General features: G+C 36.7%; 2 protein-coding genes and 1 long non-coding RNA gene across 4 annotated transcripts; 2 read left to right on the top strand and 1 right to left on the bottom strand.

Annotated features, from left to right (window-relative positions):
- The first annotated feature begins 488 nt into the window (after window positions 1-488).
- Window positions 489-2,061, top strand: LOC108666751. Its single transcript, XR_001930513.2, has 3 exons — window positions 489-675; window positions 764-842; window positions 1,101-2,061. It is a non-coding gene; the product is annotated as an uncharacterized LOC108666751 (long non-coding RNA).
- On the bottom strand, window positions 1,410-11,887 carry LOC108666750 (pyruvate dehydrogenase phosphatase regulatory subunit, mitochondrial). Of its 2 annotated transcripts, XM_018153673.2 has the most exons (17): window positions 11,507-11,887; window positions 10,608-10,758; window positions 10,153-10,365; window positions 9,740-9,903; window positions 9,243-9,479; window positions 8,820-8,927; window positions 8,101-8,276; window positions 7,723-7,915; window positions 7,210-7,368; window positions 6,643-6,791; window positions 6,142-6,290; window positions 5,725-5,852; window positions 4,879-4,961; window positions 4,374-4,460; window positions 3,996-4,175; window positions 2,874-3,074; window positions 1,410-2,415 (listed from the first exon to the last, which is right to left on the bottom strand). In XM_018153673.2, the coding sequence occupies exons 1-17, from the start codon at window positions 11,721-11,723 to the stop codon at window positions 2,215-2,217; spliced, it is 2,796 nt and encodes a 931-aa protein (XP_018009162.1). In that variant the 5' UTR covers window positions 11,724-11,887; the 3' UTR covers window positions 1,410-2,214. The 2 variants fall into 2 exon arrangements, with proteins under 2 accessions (XP_018009162.1, XP_018009161.1); XM_018153672.2 differs by lacking the exon at window positions 4,374-4,460 and having other exon boundaries at window positions 4,792-4,961.
- Window positions 11,888-13,006: 1,119 nt separating this feature from the next.
- Window positions 13,007-15,665, top strand: LOC108666746. Its single transcript, XM_018153667.2, has 4 exons — window positions 13,007-13,119; window positions 13,415-13,553; window positions 14,374-14,416; window positions 15,367-15,665. The coding sequence occupies exons 2-4, from the start codon at window positions 13,453-13,455 to the stop codon at window positions 15,607-15,609; spliced, it is 387 nt and encodes a 128-aa protein (XP_018009156.1). The 5' UTR covers window positions 13,007-13,119; window positions 13,415-13,452; the 3' UTR covers window positions 15,610-15,665.
- Window positions 15,666-18,061: the final 2,396 nt, after the last annotated feature.

The raw sequence follows: 18,061 nt of genomic DNA, 5'->3' as shown, positions 1-18,061 counted from the left end.
TAATCGTAGTGTAATGCCAGAGTTCAGAAAGTCTAGGCAGTGTTTTTTATTTTAATGCGTTCAACTCCCTTCAAATTCATCGCAGCGCGATGCAACATTCCAGAAATCGCGTATTACGTGCCTTACTTGATGATCGAATTTCGAATGAAGAAAACCATTGCATCGTGAGTGCAATTTTATTAAAATGCAAACATTAACAGCCTTCCCGATGACATCGTTGGCGCTCCAAGTATGAACGCGTTCAAGAACAGAATAGATAAAGCTATGGAAAAATATATGTTCAGACTGAAATGCCTAGCACCATATCGAACCCGGTGGAAGGAAGTCGAGTAGCTATTTCAAACAATCGTCAGTCATGAATAGATCCGGTCAAATGACACGATTTTAAATCTGTGGACAAGGCACGAAAAGGAAAAGAATCTGCGACAGGCCACATCAGGCCTACACTTCAGCGCTGACATCACAAATGTTATGTTATTTCGGTACTTGCTGTAGACTTCTAACTTCATAGAACTGTGGTGATATCGTTACCATAGCAACCAGAAACTTGAACAAACATTTAGTCAGCTTGCCAGTTGGCCAACACATCACGCCAACATAAATATTCGATTCTGGGAAATTCAGGAACATGCCGACATCGCCCAATAAATTGTTGAAAATGGACCCAATTTCACGGTGAGAACACAGGAATGCTTTACGATTTTACTGCAATGCCAGGTTTCCGGCCTTTTGTAAAGCACAGACTAAGAAAAATTTGTTCCAGGCCGCAGAGAAGGCAAGATGAAAAGCATCAAATTCCTAGCGATGCCGAGGCATTGGAAAGGAACGAGAAATTGCTCAAGGTGAGTTCAATCTTAGATAATCCTTTGACGTGTATTGCGAGGTCAGTGTGAAAAATTCCTTGTGCGACCCCCCACGAACGCATTGTTGCACTAAATGTTCTTTAAAGTAACGAATTCGAGAAATTTCAAGTATGAATATTTATGTTCCTCCGACACTGTCAACTTCTTGACGAATCATCTTGCGTTAAGTAAAATTATATGCAGGCAGTAATGCTCACTAATTGCTTTTCACCAAGGGTCGTTGTATTTTTTTTTCAGGAAATCAACAAAGAAATTGAGTTGTTGAAAGCAAAGAATCACAACCCGCTGCACGACAAAATAGAAGAATTAAAAACGGTTTACCTGAATCGGTGATCCTAGAATACAACGTGAAGTTGGGGATAGAGAACGGATGGTTGAACTATATACTACGTAGTTCAACCATGAGAGAACGTGTCTTCTTACAGCGGCCTCGCCTAGACATGCAACGTCTAATTTTAGTGTCGAGTCGATGACCGCAAATCGAACGTAGTACCTTGAATCATAATCTTGAAGCTGAAGTGTTTAGGGTAAAAAATTTTAAAAACAAACGTTTCATTTTTTACCTTGAACCGACATAAGAATCGATATTTCTCAACTCTAGTAATATTTCACAAACAAAATAATTAGAATTCAACATTTTGGCTGTACAATACAGTCAATGGTTCTTGTTATATCCACAAGCTAGGAACTAATCAGTTTATACACTGCCTCTTTGCTGATCTAAAATTCAAAGGCATCGAGAATAATACTAGCAGCAGACGAATTATTACCTAGTCAAACCTATTTCTATGGCACAGAATGCTTGCATATAAATTAAATTCATTTAATATTGCTATTGACTGGAGAACTAAGACGGCAGCATCAGCAATAGCAGCACCTGAATAACCTGATTCCTGAGTTACTTCGCTGCTGTAAGCCAAACGTGGCAGAGCAAACTGCAAGGATTGAAGGTAATTTAAATGTATGATCTTATATAAATTGTGGCCCTGGAAGTATGAATTGACTCTGGACGAACACGCTAGCATTAATTCGATGAAGTCAGTATTTAAAGCCTGTAAATTGATTTTCAATTTTTCAAAGAGTTTTAGTTTTTAGATAAAAATTTTCGAACGTGCTAGGTTGAATTACGCATTTAAAACTACAGTCATAATTCTTTTTAGTTGTATCTAAAATTAGAAGCACCCAAATAGAATACATCTTCGACTTGATTTTTGACTCTGCATTTCGTCATCGTATCTAGAGCTGCATGGCCCTGCACAGCTCATCTGAGATAACTTCCTCCAAGAAGAGTGTTGGAGAATTTAAATTTTTTTTGTAATGGGAAGCACCAAAATAGAAGACATCGCTTCAACTAAGTCAAAAGCTGCGTGGCCAAGTATCGCTCATCTGAAATAGCTTCAGTCGCGGGGAGTGTTGGAGACCGGAGGCTAACACTCGCCGGGTAACGAATGCCGGCGATGTCCACTTCGTAAACCCCGTCCAGGACATAGTCTGGCTCCACGGCCACCATCTCTCCCTTGCTGTTGTAGTGACGAATGAAACCCAGGCACACCTGACCGAACAGATAATAGCAATTAGTGAAGAATAATTTGGTTCTTTACACACAGCTAAATAGTTGTAGTGCCGAATGAAACCCAGGCACACTTTAGTAGATCAAATCAAAGCGATTAGTAAAGAACAATTTGGTTATTTACACACAACGTAATAGTTGTAGTGACGAATGAAACCCAAGCACACCTGACCACATCAAAGCAAAGCGATTAGTGAAGAATAATTTGATTATTTACACACAACTAAATAGAGAGCCAATAGTCTAACTCTGAAATTATTTGCGTCGCTCTGAATTCACGAGCGTAACTATGAAATAACTTTCATAACTCTGAAATGACTAGCGTCACTATGAAAGCACTAAAGTCACTCTGCATGACAATTATAACTCTATCACTAGCATCCTTCTGAAACAACAATCAACTCTGATAAGTTTCAAAGAAAAGGTTACTTTCAACAGACCAGGTTGCGCAGGCTGAAGCCGTAGCCCGTGGTGGTTGTGACTCCCACGAACTGCCCGTTCCTGTAGATGGGTTCGCCTCCCCACGGCCACGCGTCCACCCTGTGGTCGTGGTCGTCAAGCACGAGCTGTACGTACAGACGCTTAGCTCCTGTCTCACGCTGACGGAGCAGAGCGTCGCGGCCGATGAATTCGATAGGCTTCTGAAGAAATTTCGAAATTTTAGTTGCGTTTTTATTTTTTTTTTTTGCACTGATTGGAATGAAGAAACTTCAAAGTTTTAATGAAATTTAACTTAAGTTTTCTTTTGCAACGATTGGAATGAAGAAAGTTCAAGGTTTTAATAATAGTGAAGCTCATTGCGCAGGTAAGCTTTAGAGATGAAAATTCATCTTTAATCAGAATTGAAACCGAAATGAAAGTTAAATTTTAGATTTTTCTTCATTTAGCGAATTTTTTCATTTATGGAAAAAAGGCGCTACTGTGCTCATCATGTCCGTCCGTTTGTCCGTGACCACGTTTTCGTTGACGAGAAAATGCGCTCTCTGTCACTAACTGCAGAGAGTAATGAGTTATATTTTTTTTGTTTTTGCAACGATTGGAATGAAGAAACTATAAAGTTTTAATAGTAGTGAAGCTAATTACGCAAGGAAACTTTAGAGATGAAATTTCATCTTCAATAAGAATTACAACCGAAATGAAGTCTAAAAATTAGATTTTTCCTCAATGCATGGTAAGATACATATTATTTTAGGTTAGGTAAATTTTATTTGATTCAGGTTAAGAGTAGCACATCGAGAGATCTCCAAAAATAATTCAAAGCTTTATTCAATTACCGACGGTTGAAAATCTAAGATACGTCATTCAGGCATTAACGAATAAATTTATAATTACGTGAACAACAGATAAAACCTCATTTAAAAAACATCGTCGGAAGAACTGGAAACTTTCCGATCTCAAAGCAGATAAAGAACACAAACAAAGTTCATTTGAAATGTTGAAGGGAGCATTTGAGATTGCAGCTAGACATTCAGACACACTAATTATATTCTGACAACACCAGTTAGAAAATAAAATTAAGAGATCAAGTTTTCATTCCAACTCTATTAATTTGTCCATCTCACATCTAATTTGACTCTGAAGGCACGTCCGCACTCGAGGGGTGTCGTGGCGGAGTCCAAGTCTTGGCCCCAGAAAGCATAGAACCTCTCAATCCTCAGGGAACGCATGGCATAATAGCCTGCAGGGCGCAGTCCATGTGGCTCTCCTGCTCTCTGGAGGCTTTCGTACACATGAAGCGCAAACTGAAAAATATAAGTGAGCATGAAAGTCTGATAAAAATATTGAATGGAAGAAAAAACTAACATTGAAGTAAACTAAATCTACCATCAAATTGTAGGTGAAGTAATAATGTCATTGAATAATGATGGGTTGCTTATGAATGCAAACTATTTTTTTATGATATGAGCGATTTCGAGTCCCTATTGTTACGTATCTATAACCTCATTGGGGATGTAAAGAACCCATCCGAGTTCTCCAGTGTGAGTGAGATTCATAGCCCGGACGCCGTTAGCGAAGCCCACGTCAATTTCCCGGAATGAGAAAAACGGAAAACTTTTCAACGATGCATTTTCTCGTCGACGAAAACATGAAGTCACGGACATGACGAGCACAATAGCGCCTTTTTTCCATAAATGAGAAAATGCGCTAAAAACATGTTAGCATGAAAGTCTGTAAGTATGATAAAAATATTGCATGGAAGAAAAAAAACTAACATTGAAGTATACTATGTACTGTATACTATCATGAAATTCCGGGTGAAGTAATAGTGTCATTGAATTATGATAGGTTGCTCATGAGTGCAAACTATTTTTCTTTATGCTATTAGAGATTTTGTGTCTCTAATGTTAAGCCTCTAACCTCATTGGGGATGTAAAGAACCCATCCAAGTTCTCCAGTGTGAGTGAGATTCATAGCCCGGACGCCGTTAGCGAAGCCCACGTCAATTTCCCGGAATGAGAAAAACGGAAAACTTTTCAACGAGAGGTCGAAGTCCGTCACGGCTGAGAGAACTGCTTTTGATTTGGGACCTGCGCAACGCAGAAAGTCTTTATTTGTCATTCTCACTACGAATTAGCTTTTAACATCATTTGAATAAACGTCAAAGGTAATTTCAACTTTCAGTTAAAATAGATACATCATACAGAGTACAACGGATATAGTTTTAGTAGAACTTCAGTTGCGAAGATTATTCATAAATTACAGATTTATGATAGAAATGATTTTTTACAATAATACTAGTTTATTATTTATAAAGCGGGATATTTCAAATGGGCAACATCTAAAGGCTGATTCTAAAGAGAGTTAACATCTCGGAGAGACGAAGAGCAAGGGAGCGGCTGACCAGACACAGGAACGAAGACACTTGCACAAGAGGTCGCTTGCACGGTTCGTCAGCTATCCAAACGAGAGACAGAGATGGACGGAGCAAGGAATCGTGCCTACATGATAACTTCACCAAACCAGAGGTAAAAACAGGAATAATGCCCCTAGCAACGAGAAATTTCTGACGAGCAAGGATACGCGTCCTCATAGTTAATGAAAAATAAATACAGCGAACAGACAAAGTTCTACAGAAATCAGTCTTTTTAGCGCATTTTCTCATTTATGGAAAAATGCCCTATTGTGCTCGTCATGTCCGTCCGTCCGTCCGTCTGTCTGTCCGTGACTACACGGACGGACGAGAAAGTGCGCTCTCAGTCACTTACTGCAGTGAGTACTGATCTAATTTTTTCAACTATAGCAACATCGATCTCGCCTTGAGTGAAACAATTGAGAAGGTAAATTTCTCACCCATAATACATATAGCTGTGAACATAGAAGTTACGTCATTGCAAATGATGGAGCCATCCTTAGGTACGTGACGCCGCAGCCAAGCATTGCACCGGGTCTGTTGTATCGTTGGAGCGATCATCATGTAACTGCAGGATGAGAATTCAACACTTTCAGCACATAAGAACACAGTCTTCTTTGCAGTAAAATAATATTTGAAGGCTGAGGTTTAAAACATTGTTGATTACTTGAACATTCACTAGCCATGAAATTGAATAAACTAAAGTTTAGTCTAAATCTTGATTTTCCTCAGGTCAACTTCAAAGCTCATTTCACGTATCAACAATTTTTAGCCATATTTATCCCTTGTATACACCTAGACGATGAAAATCAATTGTTCTTAACCAAAAGTTTATTGAAATAATTTAATAATCTCACTGATTGGGAGCAGTTCTGGCGAGGCTGCAATCATTCTCATAACCGCCCCACTGGTTCTGCAGGCCGGTGTGGATGATGCCACCTACTGGGATGTCTACGTCGTTGCTACACAAATACTGTAGCCAAGATACCACGCTCTCGTCTTGTGACTGCCAAACAAATTGAATACAAATGTGAATTTAGATTGAATAAATAAATCTGAACTATTTGAAAGTGGACAGTTTGTGACACATTCACGACCTACTGTGGTACTTGGTTTAATTTCTATTGTTGAAGCTTTAGTCTGAACAAAAATATTAAAAAAAAAAACAAGATACAAATGAGAAATAAGCAAAAATACATTTTCAAGTGGTACACACTCATACTTATATGGCTAAAAAGTATGTAGCTCATACTTCTGAGTCAACCAGTGGGTGAAATAACAATGGTCATGTATCAATAATATAAAGCGAATAAACAAATGCCATCAACAGTAAAGAAATATAAAACTATAAAACTAACGTAAATGTCAAATTTGCTGAAAGAAGAATAGTCCAATAATCCGCAAGTTTCCCTGCAGGCTTTATACTCCCGTTCTGTGAACTGGAACCACGGTGGCAGACTGAAGGAGTCGTTCTTTGTGGGCGTGAATGGAGCTTCTTGACGATCGTCTGCTCAACGGAGCAGTCATTAATGATAGAATTTGGTTGAGTAAATCTGACACTATTAATCGTTTTATCAGTATATCAAAAGGGGCACAGACCCTAGAACCATGATTTCTGATAATTTAAACGTATATCAAACTATATAAAATATATAGTTTAGACTGGATAATATCAGACTATAGAAAATAATATAGTTTACACTGTATAACATCAAACTATAGAAAAAAATATAGTTTACAAGTGCTGTATAATATCAAACTACAGAAAATGATATAGTTTAGACTGTACAATATAAAACTTTATAAATAATATAGTTAATATAGACTGTATAATATCAAACTACAGAAAATAATTTGCTGTCCACAATAATTGTGCATCTTATAATTTTAATAAATTCCTGGCGTTCAGAGTATGGAAGAATTACCAGAAGAATTGAGGTCCTGAAAGTAGCTGGGACGTTCGTAGCCCATGACCTGGCCGAAGACGGCGCCTTGCTGCTTCATGCGCGGGAAGATCGGCGACATCCGCAAGCAGCGCGCGGACTGGAAGTCCGGGAACGGGTACTGGATGTGGTAGTGAGCACCTGCACATATCATTACTAATTATATCTGCGGGAAATTCATACTTTTTAGCGCATTTCATTCTTTTCTCATTTATGGAGAAAAGGCGCTATAGTGCTCGTCATATCCGTCCGTCCGTGACGGACGGACGAACGGACGTGAGAAAATGTGCTCTCTGTCACTAACTGCAGTGAGTACTGATCTAATTTTTTAGTTGATTATAAAGCTAGAAGCTGGAACCATACCAACAAAATATAACTTCAATAGCGAGCAAAGGAGTGATTGATCAAATCACCTATAACATTTTATCGATGAAATCACACACGATGCATTTTTGCACGCAAAGTGGTAGAAACCCCATCAGAAACTTCAGTTACCAGGAACTTCCGTGACGCGGTCACTCAGGAACTTGTAGTTGTTATGGGCAGGCAGGAAGCGCGACACCTCGAGCTCGTATGCGTCCATGGGAGGCGCACCTTCCGTCATCCACACGGCCAGCATCTCCCCCAGCCCTAGCGCTGCATTGCTGCCGCCGTTCTTCAGGCCTGCCGCCACGTAGTAGTTGTCTACCTGGCATCACGGCAACTATGCCTTCAATAATGCAAAAGTTAAAGCCCTAACCATGTTGAGGGTAAACTTGCTTTGATTATGAATATTAAATATAAACCAGTAAACGAGGAACTTTGTTTTCATTATTCGTTAATGGGGTCTGAGGCCGAAAGGTCCCGTCAGTACACAAACGGTTAAATATTAACCTCAGCACTCATCCCCATGATCCATTTGCCGTCAGGGGAGTATCCACAGGGAGAGTTGTCGAGTTTCCTGAGGGTGGCTCTTGCCGCAGACGGCACACGGCGCAGGATTTGCGACAGCGCCGGCTGGAAGTGGTCCCAGTCCGGCCCCACAACACGGTCCGTTGGGGACCGCAAGTCTTAAATGAAAGAGAGTTCATGCCCATTCAGTTATTCACATTCCTTACACGAACATTTAACTAAGAAATCTTTACATACTGGAATAGCTATCATGGACAAACGGTCAACCAACATTAACTATCATCTTGAAGCTTGCATATTTCGACGTCATTGTTAAAATTAAAATTTATTTCAATTTAGCTAAAAACGGTCTAAAAACGCCAAGAGAACAAGGATAAATTAGAACCAACAAGGATATTTGTTGTGTAATGGTCAGGTAAAGTATAATATCCAGTGAAAATTTTTCAAATATGGATCATTAATATGTCTCTGCATCACGACTTTCAGCACGAGGCAGCCAACAGCATAAGCTTCTCAACAAAACACAGTATTTAAATTCCACTGCAACCTGAGGCCTAGATGACTGGAATGATTTGGCCTTAGGCCGCTGGGAGGTTGGCCTTGGCGATGTTAGTCCAGTTAGAAACGAACGAATATCCTAATTTTGCCACTTATTAATAAAGGTTCAGAAGGTACATCAGATGAGACGTAAAGGACCTAACCTGAGATGCCAGGCACGAGGGCAGGTATGGAGTTGAGTTCAAAAGTGCCAGCCATGAGGCCTCCACAATACTCCCTCAAGTAGATGCAGCCATCAGGGTCGCGTATTGCTGAAAAAAGGACACAAGTTTTGTGTGAGATTAAGAATTCCTAAAGACTTCACTGATGTAATAGTTTACAGTTAGTGCGCGCTTTTATATAACGCCCTATATCATAATTTAAAGAAAATGATACAAGTATATTAGTCACACACCAAAACCATCAATATTGAATGTGTTTAATAATGTTAAGCACGTATCAATGTAATTTCCTAAAATCATTAAAATTGAAAATCTGTATCAGGATAGAATTTTATTTCATTATGATATACGACTTGATCTTGATACGAATAAAGGACTGTAAAACGGTCACTATTAACCGCTCACCTGGCATTGTGAAATTGACATTGTCAAGAGGGAAGGTCTCAAGGCAATAGTGGTGGGCGGGATGTATGGGTACTCTAACGCACGGTTCACTGAGCAGACCGACGTGCCTGGCCCAAGTGCCTGCAGCATTGACAAAAATCTCGCACTCAATGATGCCCTTATTTGTCTCGACGCCCACCACGCGGTGATCTTTCACAACAACTTTGCTGAGTTCGCATTGCTCAACGACCTCAGCACCTGTAACAAGATGGGAAAATTACTATGTTTGTTTCACCGTTTGAATGCCATTCAGAGCTAAGCAACTAATCAACATCGAGAAGTACCATGAAACAAATTATTGATGAGATAAGAAGTGCCTGGGAGATGAAACGTGAGAACAATATTGAATTCTGGTCTCAAACATTTGGTTGAGTAGCAACGGATAATTGCTACTGAGAGATAAAAACAAGGGATAAAAAATCTGGTATGATTCATCGAGAAATAAATCACTAATAGACCCATTTTATTGGCGAGCTGCATGAGAGTGCGAGTGAGCTTGTAAGGATGGCAAACGCCATCATGAGGCACCCACATTCCCCCCACTAAGTCATCAGTGTTGAGAAGTGGGCATAGATCCTTTACTTCTTCAGGTGATAGCATGTGACATTCAGTGCCACGAGCTCTGCACAGATAGAATAATGGCACATAACATATGAAATGCAGTAGCTGCTGTGATTTATCTAAGGAATTTGCGCCTTGATTAATTTATTTGTGCCAGCACCAATGAGGGATTAACGGGCTATGACATAGAAACTCAGAATATTGAAAATTATGGCAAAAACTCCCCTAGTTTGTCTGAATAATCGTGAGAAGAAATCTTTTAATTAAATGGATGATAATCAAATGTTTATAAACACATCATAAAACTTACTGAGAAATTGCTTTCTTTTTCCTGAAGTAGGTTAGTCTTGGTTTGCAACGTGCTAAGTGAAGAGAGCCGGTCTGCTGCCACCCTGTGTCATGCCCCTGTTCACTGAGCTCCTGCACCAAAGCCTGAGTTCTTATTTGTGTCTGCATCTCCACTTTGCTTAGCTTCACACCTCCTAGGAATCCAGAGCCTCTCCACGAAGTTTCACTTCCAAGACTGCAAAATCACAAATATAGAAGTGTTTTTTTACAAGGAAACTGTTATTAAATAAAGTATTTTAAGAAAATCTTTTGATAATCCATAAATGCAATGAAACTTACAACTTACTAAATATTGAAGGTTTTTTATTTGATTAGAGTAGCAAAGTTAAATGTAGTAGAGAGATTCAAGTACTTAAGTCAGTGATTAGTTTATTGACATAATATAAATAGTTGAGCATGATAATTATTTTAAATTACTTCTCTTTATCAATAAGAACAACATCATTGGCCCAGCCAAGTTTTGCCAGATGATAGAGGATGGCAGTGCCAACCATTCCTCCACCGCACACCACAACCCTTGCATTCTTTGGGGGTGTTGAGCTGATGTTCACCAAATCACTTAGGCATCCTGCACAAATAGAAAATACATCAGCCTATCATATAGTGTTATTAAATATTATAATAATATTGCAAAATTTCTTAGCATTTTTTATACAGGAGATGACTTAACCTTGTTGTATAGTTTCTCACAGCATCAGCAGGCAGTGTCCAAAGTGTAAAGCTAGAGATTAATATAAGAAAAAAAAAACTAGAACAAAAGGTTCAAATTTAAAAATCAGGCAAAAACCATCCATGTGCAAGACCAAAATGCCTGAGATTGCGGTAAATTGAACCCATTTTTATGCCCCGTGAATGATTCCAATATAAAAATGATGAAAACCATCACATTTTTACCTGCAATTTGTAACAATTGCATTATGAAATATTTCTTTACACATGATATAGTTATGGGAAATATTGTCTAATATTCCAGTCATTTCCAGATAAGCAAATTTTAAAGATTTTAAGATGCATTAGCTATTAGTAATGTAATTTTTAATTTAGAGATAATTTCAATCTAAGTTCAGCGTGAGGCCGTGAGCCTTTGCAAAGGCCAAAGAATTCCTGGTTAAAAGTTTCAAATGCTCTGAAATTATATTGAAAAAAAAAATAATTGATAATTGTACACATGAAAATACAGTGATCTTGGAAAAATATTTTTTCATTTCTTATTATATTTTAGCCTGACCTCAGACTGAGAGTAGCAAGAAACAGAAAGTTTCTAATAAACTAATAAAGGTGGTAAAATCAGAAGAGTAAGGCCTAAGGGTGCTAACCATAGTTTGTTGACAAGTAATCATCACCAAATTCCAGACCAAACGGTGGGCCAAAGCCTCCACTGCCAGCGCCAGATGCCCCATCTTCCAGTTTTACCGAGTTGGTGTGAAATTGAAGTCGGGACAAGTGCCTACAAGGCTCATATGAAAGAAGTTTACAGCAATTTACCGCACGGTGAAAACCATTGAAGTATTTTATATTGAATGATAAAGCCATATTAGAATTTGTTACTGATTTCAATTTGCATATATGTATTTTTAAAATTGATCTTAAGACTTCGGGTATGAAGAGATCACACCTCGCAGCACAACTTGATTGTGCATATATGCCATGTTTGGCAGGAAAACGAATGTTTTTGTTATTGTTGACAGGTTGGTCCGTGTTTCATCCAAATTCCGCATCACAATAATTTGAAAATTAGACCAAATGCTTGAAACAGTTTCATATGCTTTTCATTAATGAGGCTGATTTTTGCCGAAAGAATTTTTTTCATTTATTGAAAGTATTTCCCTCCGTCCGTCTGCCCGTGACTTCACGTTTTCGTTGACGATAAAATGCGCTCATTGTCACTCACTGCAGTGAGTACTGCGTTATATTTTTTTGTGTATACCTAACTTATTTATCGCATGTTAATGCAAGTAGTTCGACATGGCACCGGTTACATCTTTGTTTAATTTTCACTACAATTATAGAATCTGTTGGCCTAGACGCAACATAAAATTAAGCAAACTCTATTAGCACAATCTAAGGCTGCGTACCACAGGCCAATTGTTTTGTATAAGTTTTGACCGCTTCAGAATAAATTATCGAACAGGACTAAAAATGCTCTTACCTCCATTGATGCAGAGTTTGAGAAATTCTTATAGAAAATATCTGTTTCTGCAAGCAATAACCTAATTTTGAAATCAGTATCCAAGATTAAAGAGATGTGAGATTGAAATCAGTATCCAAGATTAAAGAGATGTGAGAGTGAAATCAGTATTCAAGATTAAAGAGATGTGAGAGTGAAATCAGTATTCAAGATTAAAGAGATGTGAGAGTGAAATAATTAAATGGAATAGCGGCCTTGCAAAGCGCATTAAAAAAAATATTTTAGACACAAATGACGGAAAATTCCTGCTAAATCATTGCCGTTGTGATTCCATGCCTTCTTTCTGCATAGTTTTTTTTTGTCTTATTCGAATTTCTAAAATTTAATGTAATTTATTGAGATCTATTACTACATTCAGTTGAGAGCAGCTTCATGAGATGCACATTAATTACAGTTTTTTTATCAAATCTATCTTTACCCGAAATCATGAATTCACATTGATTTTTTTATAATTTTTCATATTCTTCAATATTGATTTACCAGAGTTTACTGCAAATAATTAAGAAAATTAGAACATGTCACGTGACTAAATGGTAAACATGTGACTACGCAAAGTCATGCCGAGGACGATGTTTTAGATATGTTCTTATCAAGAAGAGGGCGCCTTATCAGAGAACGACCATACGGATTACCCAACATGGTCGACACATTATATCGTTCACCATCATAAACAGTGAACATCGAGATCTCCTATTGCTATATTAAGTTCAGTTGACTCTATTATAAATTATACCAGTACAGGTGAAGTAACGGAAGTTTATCGCATTGTGCAAAATGAGTGAAGTTTTCGTTTATTAGAAACGAAAGAATTTTAGACTAGAGTACGATGCAAATTTTGATGGCATTGGTCACGGACAGACGGACAGATGGACAGACAGACAGACAGACGGACATAGCGAGCACAATAGTGCATTTTTTCCATAAATGAGAAAATGCGCTAAAAAGACGTGTCAAGGAGCGCGCAGGAAGGTAATTGAAAGATTTTAAATTAGTCTCTAAATAAAAACAATAAATTATGTTCTGATTATGTTTTCAGTAAATATCCCCACGGGACGGTAAGCTACACCCGAGACAATGAAGATGTTTTTGCTGCTCGCGACGGCCGTGCTGGTCGTGGTCACGGTCGGGGCTGACACTAGCGGTCCTCTCAAAACGCTGAGCGCTGTGCATCACGGGTAAAATGCTCTCATTGTTATAATTATAAATTATTATCTCTTGATACTCCATATTAAACTTTAATTAGAATATTAATGTTTAGAAAACGACACAGAAATTCATCATCTATCTCAATCAATCGTCAGTTATGGAAAGATTGGGTTCCAAAGGCCGGATCCCTTGTGAATCAAGTCACGAAAAATTCCAGAATCGGCAACAGGCCATGGGCCTATTTCGTCAGTGCCCACACTTCTATTCTATTCTATCATATTCAAAGTGAGGAAATTTACCTTATTTTAACGTATCCGAAAGCAGCTCTAGCATCAGTCCAAAAATTCAACAGTATATGTATAATAAATTCTTAGAAAAAAACTATATGTTGAAGCCGAAATTTACCAGTAAAAGACAGAGTACCGGGAGATGGCCAGACGCTGACTAAATTTATATCAACAGTATCGCGTGGATTGGAACTAAAGTAACTTCTTACTTCATAAATTCGAATTAATTTATAAACTTCTTAGCTGTTCAGTAATTTTTTTGAAAAATTATGACCTGTATTAAACTACATTTGATTTATACATTGACAAAGAACTTAATTTTCTATTGAACGTTTCATTTAATTGTTAATTTTTATCACCCTTGGCAAACTTTTTTTCTATTATTGTTGTCGAAGTTTAATTGCAACTTCGTTTAAGTCAATCCCTTTTGTAGATTTGAGAAACTGTTAAGTTTTCGTCCATGAAGCTGAAATCAATTTCAAAAGCGATGGCTCGTGTTAATTTTAGCGATTATAAAATGATGTTATAATGCACATCTTCCCTTTTCTATGGCGGAGTACAGCGCTGATGTGAACGGAGCTGCGAAGGCCGCCCTCTTCCGTTCGGTAAGACTTCGCTAGGAAAATTATAGATTAAACTAACTCACATATATAAATAATAATACTATCATGCATAAATAATAATACTCATAAGTATATATGCAATTTTTAGTCGATCTTTGGCGTAAAGGGCTTTTAATAAAAGTACTCTGAAACTTAATTTATTTTGTATGTTTTTTTATGTGACGATGCAGGATCAAGATTTCGAGTGTTTATCTGATGATCTAAATGTTTAATTAATTATTTTTAACTTAATTTTAAACGTTCAAGTTTTACCATATACGAATAAGACTAATGAACGAAAGAAGTACGCACCGTTGAACATTGTACAGTGTTTAAGTTCTTCTTCTGAGTTCAGGTAAATTCTTTTGATTTTCAAACTGTAACTCGAAATTTTAGTCTAATATACTTAGGTATTATCAATCAATGTTCACAACAAAAATTTTGGAGATCCAAAGACTATAATACTTTTATTTAATTTTATGTTAAATATTCCCTTTTTGGACATCAATGGGTGGAGCTTATTCACTTCCGTCACTTGTTGGTGAACAGAAGAATAAAATATTTTGTTCTCATAAATCTCAATTTAAAGAGATCATGAATGGTTATCATTAATTAATATTTAGTCACTAATTAATCTTAGGTCGTTTATCGGTCACTAATTAATGTTTTAGAAAGTATAATTAGCACTAAAAAGCTAATTACTATAACCACTTCCACAGGCCTACATGGAATCACTGCCCATACTTGACACGGAAATAATTTAAATTAAATACCTATAAATAAAATTAAATACCTATAATTAATACTACAAAGCTGATTACTAACTGCTTCCACAGGCCGACCTGGTATCACTGCCCATACTCGACCCGGAAATTATTTAAATTGAATAGCTATAAATTAAATTAAATACCTATAATTAACACTACAAAACTAATTACTAACCGCTTCCACAGGCTGACACGGAAAGCATCAAACACAATTCGCTCCACATGCCTGACGATGACTCTTTTCTGTACGTCGAGCTCCTGGAAGCTACCATGGACCCAGACTATGGTGCTGGTAACAACACAGATGATGGTGGTATAACGGCTGGAGGAATAGCAAGCATAGTGGCTGTGTTGATGGTCATATTAGCTTACGCGGCCGCCTTCCTCTTTCATGTCATCAGGGAAAAACTTTATACGCGATGGTTTTAATACAAGTAGAAAAAAATATAACTCAGTACTCACTGAAGTGAGTGACAGAGAGCGCATTTTCTCGTCGACGAAAACTTGAGGTCACGGACTGGGTGTCGTTTAAGTCGTTTAAATTTTCGCTGTTTTGAGCGTTCATGAAGCAATCTAGACAAAAATTAAAAAAAATTATCGTTGAATCCTTTAAAGAACTGAGTGCAATAGAAACATTTCCGTATAAAGCCGTGCATGTTGATGTTCCCGTAAACTTTTGTTTGAAATTTTTGCATTGGTATTCATGCTATAACTATTGAATGTCACTCTGATTCATACAGAGTATCTAATAGTCTTGAATAAATTTATTTATTCTCTCACTCTAAAGTAAAATGCCAGTCGTAATAGAATTTCATCCGTCAGAAAATACAAATAAAAATTTTAAATTAAACTAAACTCTTTCGTATCATACTTGATCGGAAAATGACGCTGTGAAAATCAGGTCTATTTATATGGAATATTATCCAAGTGAAATCCAGATTCATTTATACCGAATACGATTATACCAAGATTTGATTACCGCGAGATAGAGATGCAACATGCGTTCCAAGGGGAGAAACTAAAATAATTTATCAGGGCATTTTTAACTTTAACTTAACTTAAACAAGGACATTTAAATATGATTGAATTTATCTAAAGAAACATTTGGAATGAGCAAAATACTAAGTTATTTCACTACGAGTGTTAAAAATGGGTAAAACATTTTCCAAAAATGACTATTTATATCATGTCCAGGAGAAAATGAATGATTGGAAATTAAAATTTTCAGTCATTCTTGAATAATAGCTTCTATAGCAAGACGTTTTCTTTATCATTTGAATCGTAGAATAAAACACCCACATGCATTATAATACAATTTGGTGAGAGTAAAACCAATTTTTGCAAGCTATTGAAAAAACAATTTTTAACAAAACATTACGCCCAACATTCTACGTTCATTACATTTTATAATGCATTTTTCATTTAACGTTTTGTAACCATGTTTTAGTTTGTTTTTTAGTAAACTAAAAAAGCAGGTTTCTATCGAACGTCGCAATGCCGTAACATTTGAAGAAATAACGATTGAAAGTTCACTTAATAAATGATATTGAAGGTAAAAATTGAGTTTACTTCTTTCCCTGCAGTAACTATCTCAACAAAATGATGCAATATTGAATCGTCGGACATTTATATATGGCATGGAACTCTAATCTAAATGGTACTGAATTATCCCTGTGGGTATCGATCGCTTGCCCAGTTAAATTCTCATATCNACCAAACATAAAAAATTGATATTACTGGAATAGTTTATCTATGGATCCATTTATTGTACATTTTGGCATCCAAATTCTGGCAGTCTTACTTGGCCTTTATATTAAGGTTTTTGAAATGTTTTTGATGTCTTGATCTGGGAATTAAAAAAAAAACACATTCAAGATTTACAGAGAAGTTTTTGGCATTGAAATTTGATGCTTATCAGTTCAAAATTTTTCTTTTAAGAAATTGTTTGAAAATTTTCTTAAATTTTTCAATTATTTTGAAATTTTTCTTCAATTTCTTTTGAAATTTGATGCTTATCAGTTCAAGCTGTCATCTGATAAGCAAAGCGGCTCGTTGCACAAAAATAGTTTCGCTCTGATAGCACTACGTAAATTTAGGAAATTTCCTTGAAGTTAGTTTTTTCTTACTAAAGTCTCCTTGAAATTTTGACTGATTATTCATTAGCATAGTTTTTGTTCTAGTCAGTGTTTGATTAAAAGCACCCTATAGCACGGATCTGAGGTAAGGGGCCATACTTTCAAAACTCGCTAAGTGAACGTAAGTACTAGCGCTCTATTTTCTTGTCTATGATTGGTGGATTTTGCTTGAAAGGCCGTCAATGATTGGCTGATTAACTTACGATCTCTTAACTTTTTTTTTTGAAAGTATAGGCCCGGGTCAATTTGCTACTACCAGTTGAATAAGTGATTGATAATAAATATGATATATGTTATGAAGGCACCAAATAGTTTTGCAGTGTTCCTAACGCCTCACGTTCACTTCCATTGTTATATTATTTGTTAAAACTTCAACCTTACTTAAAAATAGGTAATATATGTATTTTATAATAACAAAAAATAATCGTGTAATTATAATAACAACAAATAATCGTCTAATTATAATAACAAAAAATAATCTTCTAATTATAATAAAAAGATTTACTATTATAGTGTACCGACAGCTAGGCACGTTCAAGGAATCAATAAACTTTGCAGATAAGTCATCTTCAATCACTGACAGTGAAGCAAACTCGGTTTGCTTTCAACTTATTGTTATAATGCGCCACGTTTTTTATAAAGTTAATAAATTATAATATCATATGATAATGATAAGAATGGAAATGACATTCTCATCCTTATGATCAACTTTTCCCGGTAAAACTAAAATATTTTTACATGCATGC

The sequence above is a fragment of the Hyalella azteca genome, unplaced genomic scaffold, assembly GCF_000764305.2.
Source record: "Hyalella azteca isolate HAZT.00-mixed unplaced genomic scaffold, Hazt_2.0.2 contig16423, whole genome shotgun sequence".
Lineage (NCBI taxonomy): Eukaryota > Metazoa > Arthropoda > Malacostraca > Amphipoda > Hyalellidae > Hyalella > Hyalella azteca.
The sequence above is the reverse complement of the archived record's forward strand: the minus strand, read 5'-3'. Positions and strand labels throughout refer to the sequence as shown.

What these genes read in the sequence shown, in the direction of transcription:
- LOC108666750 (XM_018153672.2), bottom strand. Translation starts at nt 11,723, where the DNA reads ATGGCTTTATCATTCAATATAAAATACTTCAATGGTTTTCACCGTGCG. An exon ending in GTTCTTATTGATAAAGAGAA is followed by an intron (nt 10,366 to 10,607) that starts GTAATTTAAAAT and finishes GTGATTTTGCAG; the next exon opens with TCTTGGAAGTGAAACTTCGT. An exon ending in TCATGGGGATGAGTGCTGAG is followed by an intron (nt 7,916 to 8,100) that starts GTTAATATTTAA and finishes CCGTGATGCCAG; the next exon opens with GTAGACAACTACTACGTGGC.
- LOC108666746 (XM_018153667.2), top strand. Translation starts at nt 13,453, where the DNA reads ATGAAGATGTTTTTGCTGCTCGCGACGGCCGTGCTGGTCGTGGTCACG. An exon ending in CTGAGCGCTGTGCATCACGG is followed by an intron (nt 13,554 to 14,373) that starts GTAAAATGCTCT and finishes GGCGGAGTACAG; the next exon opens with CGCTGATGTGAACGGAGCTG. An exon ending in AGGCCGCCCTCTTCCGTTCG is followed by an intron (nt 14,417 to 15,366) that starts GTAAGACTTCGC and finishes CCGCTTCCACAG; the next exon opens with GCTGACACGGAAAGCATCAA.